This window comes from Pollachius pollachius, assembly GCF_949987615.1.
Source record: "Pollachius pollachius genome assembly, chromosome: 18".
Classification (NCBI taxonomy): Eukaryota; Metazoa; Chordata; class Actinopteri; order Gadiformes; family Gadidae; genus Pollachius; species Pollachius pollachius.
The window spans coordinates 3,963,853-3,968,630 of record NC_136951.1 but is presented as its reverse complement, the minus strand read 5'-3'; the positions used below and the strand labels follow the sequence as shown (position 1 = coordinate 3,968,630).

The following is a 4,778-nucleotide window of genomic DNA, read 5'->3' as shown; positions in this document are numbered from 1 at the left end:
TCCTACTCCTCTCCTCCTCCTCCTCTGGCTCCTTCTCCTCTCCTCTCCCTACTTTCCTCCTCCTCTGTCTCCTGCAGCCCTGTCCGGAGGCCTACAGGGCCAGAGCACCTCCTCTCTGAGCTCAGAGATCAAGTCTGAGGATGAAGGAGACGAGAACCTCCTGCAGGACCACAAGGAGCCCAAGAATGAGGACCTGGACATCAAGGATCTCAAATCAGTCGATAGGTGAAATCCGTACGCCCCACACACAACACAGAAGCTTGTTTCAGGCTAAACCCTCAGAGTGGCTGATCCCACAAAGCTCTGCTCTAAGAGGACGTCCTTGTTCCAAACTTCAAAGCCTTCCCGGTTGGATGCCCTATCCCCCACCCCCATAAGAGGACGTTGGATTCATAATCCTAATCAGTACCTAAGGTATCTGGACCTAACCCAATCGGTGTGCGCATCCCATTTCCTGCCCCTTGATGAGCAAGTGGGAAGAGAGAGCTGAAAATGGACTACATGAAATCCTTATGATGAAAAGATTCTGCTCAGAGTTCTGCCAGGTCTCTCTGTCTGCTCAGAGTTCTTCCAGGTCTCTCTGTCTGCTCAGAGTTCTTCCAGGTCTCTCTGTCTGCTCAGAGTTCTTCCAGGTCTCTCTGTCTGCTCAGAGTTCTTCCAGGTCTCTCTGTCTGCTCAGAGTTCTTCCAGGTCTCTCTGTCTGCTCAGAGTTCCTCCAGGTCTCTCTGTCTGCTCAGAGTTCTTCAGAGGTCCCTCACACCGCTCCCAGACCTGTTTAACACCAACATGCTTCCACGTATTCATTGGAACCATGTTCAGAGAGATGTTTTCTTCCAGACACGGAGGTCTAGCTCACATCTTCTCCCCAGGGTCTTGAGCCAGGCTTTAGCTGTCTCACATGCGAGAGGAGACCCTCCACACCCCCACCCCGCATCCAAGATAGCATCGCAATACACCAAACCTTTCAGACCTGACCAGAAGGGCCCACAGGTCCAGGAGTTTATCTAGTGGGAGTGGATAAGCCCTATCATTTGCACCTGTATACAACAAGTAGAGAGAACTATATTGATTGTCCTGTCGAAGTAAACATTGGAAACAAACTCTGTTTTTCACTTGAAGGATGGTAACAATCAGAAACATTTGGATCCCAACCCCAAAGATCTATACATCTCCGTGGTGGAGATAATGACGATGTTGATGATGTTGGTGATGATGTTTGTAATGATAATTATGATTATAGTGATAATTAGAACGATCATAACGATTATAAGCCAAAGTGCGATTTGCATCGTTGTGCCATGAAAGTGTAGTTGATTTGGCACACAACCATCAAGTTACTCACACGGGGCGTGCTGTAGCAGATGACAGCGGGCCATCAAGTGTGTTGAAGATATCTTTAATCACCGGCCTCGACTCTGAAGAGCTGTATGTACATCAAGCTCGTCTACTTCTGTCTGAGAGTAATAACCTAAAACCCACAGAAAAACCAACTTGATTTTTAACCCTGTTTCCTCCTCCTCCTTCTCCTCTTCACTCCTTCACCTTCATATCCCATCTTCTTGTTCTCCCCCTCACCTCCCTGTGACTCCACTGCTCCTCTTTACTCAACAACTTCTCCTCTTCCCTCCTCTTTCTCCTCCTCTTCTCTCCTCCTTCCCATCTCTCCTCCTCCTTGTACTCTCTTCCATCTCCTCATCTTCCCTCCTCTTCCTCCTCCTCTTCTCTCCTCCTTCCCATCTCTCCTCCTCCCGTACTCTCTTCCATCTCCTCGTCTTCCCTCCTCTTCCTCCTCCCTTGGTTTCCTCATTGGTCACCATAGCAACGCCGATGACGAGGACCTCTCCCCGGAGCAGAAGATGGAGCGGGAGAAGGAGCGGAGGATGGCCAACAACGCCCGCGAGCGTCTGCGCGTGCGTGACATCAACGAGGCCTTCAAGGAGCTGGGCCGGATGGTACAGCTGCACCTGAAGAGTGACAAGCCCCAGACCAAGCTCCTGATCCTGCACCAAGCGGTGGCCGTGATACTGAGCCTGGAGCAGCAAGTCAGAGGTGAGCACCGCTACCTGAAGAGCTAACTAGACTTACTGCCAGCCCCAGGCCCTGATACTGAGCCTATGGCAGAGTTAGAGGTTAGCACCGCTACCTGAAGAGCTAACTAGACTTACTGCCATGCAGGAGGCCGTGATACTGAGCCTGTAGCAGAGTTAGAGGTGAGCACCGCTACCTGAAGAGCTAACTAGACTTACTGCCATGCAGGAGGCCGTGATACTGAGCCTGTAGCAGAGTTAGAGGTGAGCACCGCTACCTGAAGAGCTAACTAGACTTACTGCCAGCCCCAGGCCCTGATACTGAACCTATGGCAGAGTTAGAGGTTAGCACCGCTACCTGAAGAGCTAACTAGACTTACTGCCAGCCTCAGGCCCTGATACTGAACCTATGGCAGAGTTAGAGGTTAGCACCGCTACCTGAAGAGCTAACTAGACTTACTGCCATGCAGGAGGCCGTGATACTGAGCCTGTAGCAGAGTTAGAGGTGAGCACCGCTACCTGAAGAGCTAACTAGACTTACTGCCAGCCCCAGGCCGTGATACTGAGCCTGGAGCAGAGAGTTAGAAGTTAGCACCGGTACCTGAAGAGCTAACTAGACTTACTGACATACACCAGGCCTTGGCAGTTATACTGAGCCTGAAGCAGAGTTAGAGGTAAGCATCAGAGGTTAGAGGTTCATCAGCATGACTGGTCACCATTTGTTAAATCAGTTTGGTAGCTACATGAGGCTCAATAAACCAGGCCATCACATGCCACACCCATGGCATCCAGTGGCAGTGTTTTCTCAACCTGCAGGTTGTATTGCTCTTGTCCCCATACCAGTTTATGCTGGTGTTTCTTTATGTTGAGCAGGTTGCAGTGCTACCTTGCAAACAATAGTTAACGTTGTTTCCTCTATGTGCAGCAGGTTGCAGTATCCCTTCCCCCAATAGGTGGCGGTGATTCTTCTATGTGCGGCAGAGTTCAGTGCTCTCTGACCCCCAGACTGGAACAGAGTTTCCATTCGCAGCAGGGTGCAGTTCTCCTTGTCCCCCAGTGGGGGGAGGTGCTTCTTCTTTGTTTAGCAGGTTGTGTAACTTCAGCCGTCCCCTCCTCTTCCAGAGCGTAACCTGAACCCCAAGGCGGCCTGCCTGAAGCGACGAGAGGAGGAGAAGGTATCCGTGCCGACGGACGGAACACCCCTGTCGCTGGCAGCCGCCCACCACGCGGCAGTTGCCATGGGCGACGGCTCCAACGCCATGGGACAAATGTAAAACTTAAAGCAATCATCCGTTCTGATTGGTCAGAAAACTTCACTTACAAACGAATCTGCTGATGTACAATCGGGCCAATTAGACCGCTGTCCCGCTGGTCACCTGGCCCCTAATCCGATTCGCTCTCATTTATTCTAATCCAATCTCATTGAATGTAAATTCATCTATTCCGATCCCATTTAATCTCATTTGATCGAATCCAATCCTGTTTAATATAATCCAATCAATATCTACTTTAATATCTATAATCTAGATTAATGGAAATGTATTATGTTTAGGTAATCTAATCTAATTCAATCAATAGATACCCTCATAATCTCATCTAGATTAATAAAGAAATAGAATGGAATGGAATCTTATCAATTTATACTCAATCTATTATGATTTGATTAAATGTACTCTTATACAATCAATGTCTGTTTCATTATAATTTGGTCTAAATTAATTCACAATGAAGCCTACAAAGATATATACATAGATTTAAAGATGAACATTTCTTTAATATTTAGACATGATAAAGAGTTAATATGATGCTTGTATGTTTGGATTAGTTTTAATACTTCTAAAACTAGGTTCTCTAAAGTGAGCTTTTATTCAGATTGGCAGTGTGTGTGTGTGTGTGTGTGTGTGTGTTTGTGTGTCTGTTTGTGAGTTTGTGTGTGTGTGTGTGTGTTTGTGTGTCTGTTTGTGAGTCTGTGTGTGTGTGTGTGTGTGTGTGTGTGTGTGTGTGTGTGCGCTTGAGTGCTTGTGTATAGAGCTGCAGTTCTCTGCTGGTGGGCCGGTTCCGTCCCCTCACACCTTGTTGTTTACTGACGGATGGATGTGGGGCTTGTGTTTGTGTAAACTATACGTGTGCCTTTGTGTTTGTGTAAACACTTGCATGTGTGTGTGTGTGTGTGTGTGTGTGTGTGTGCACTCATTGTGATTGTTCAGGAAGTGTTTGACCAATGTAGACAGGAAGTATTGACAGAGCATATCTTACCTCTTTATCCTTATCTCTCTCTCTCTCTCTCTCTCTCTCTCTCTCTCTCTCTCTCTCTCTCTCTCTCTCTCTCTCTCTCTCTCTCTCTCCAGGTCCAAGCTGCCAGAGTTCATCAAGATGATGAGTGACCATTTCCTCTGACGGCCTTCCCATGACCTGGCACTCGGTCGAAACCATTGACCAATTGATACACCGACTCCTCAACCTGGCCCCACCCCCTGCTCTTTCTTCTCCAATCACGTTTCTCCTCCTCCTCCTTTTGTTCTTCTCCAGACTGCGGCCGTGGTTGATCACATCAGGAAGCTTATAACAGGAGAGGGATGAAAAAAGGAAAACTGTTACAAAATGACAGCCGGAAAACGACAGTTTGTGGGAGTTTTGACATGAAAATACAAAAATCATGGTAAAGAGAACCCTACAACTCTTTTTCAGTATTCCTTCTTTTAAGGAACAGGAACCGTTCTCTATCTATATATTTAAAAAAAAAAAAGGAAA

The 4,778-nt window shown here is 47.6% G+C and overlaps 1 protein-coding gene across 1 annotated transcript in view; it reads left to right on the top strand.

Moving 5' to 3' along the window:
- tcf4 (transcription factor 4) overlaps positions 1–4,569 on the top strand; it is a 101,296-nt gene extending 96,727 nt beyond the window's left edge. Inside the window, exons 15-18 of the mRNA XM_079756220.1 lie at positions 78–225; positions 1,820–2,049; positions 3,150–3,297; positions 4,376–4,569. Of these exons, the coding sequence (XP_079612346.1) occupies positions 78–225; positions 1,820–2,049; positions 3,150–3,297; positions 4,376–4,424 (575 nt within the window). The 3' untranslated portion in view covers positions 4,425–4,569. The remainder of the gene's footprint in view (positions 1–77; positions 226–1,819; positions 2,050–3,149; positions 3,298–4,375) is intronic.
- The last annotated feature ends 209 nt before the right edge of the window (positions 4,570–4,778 follow it).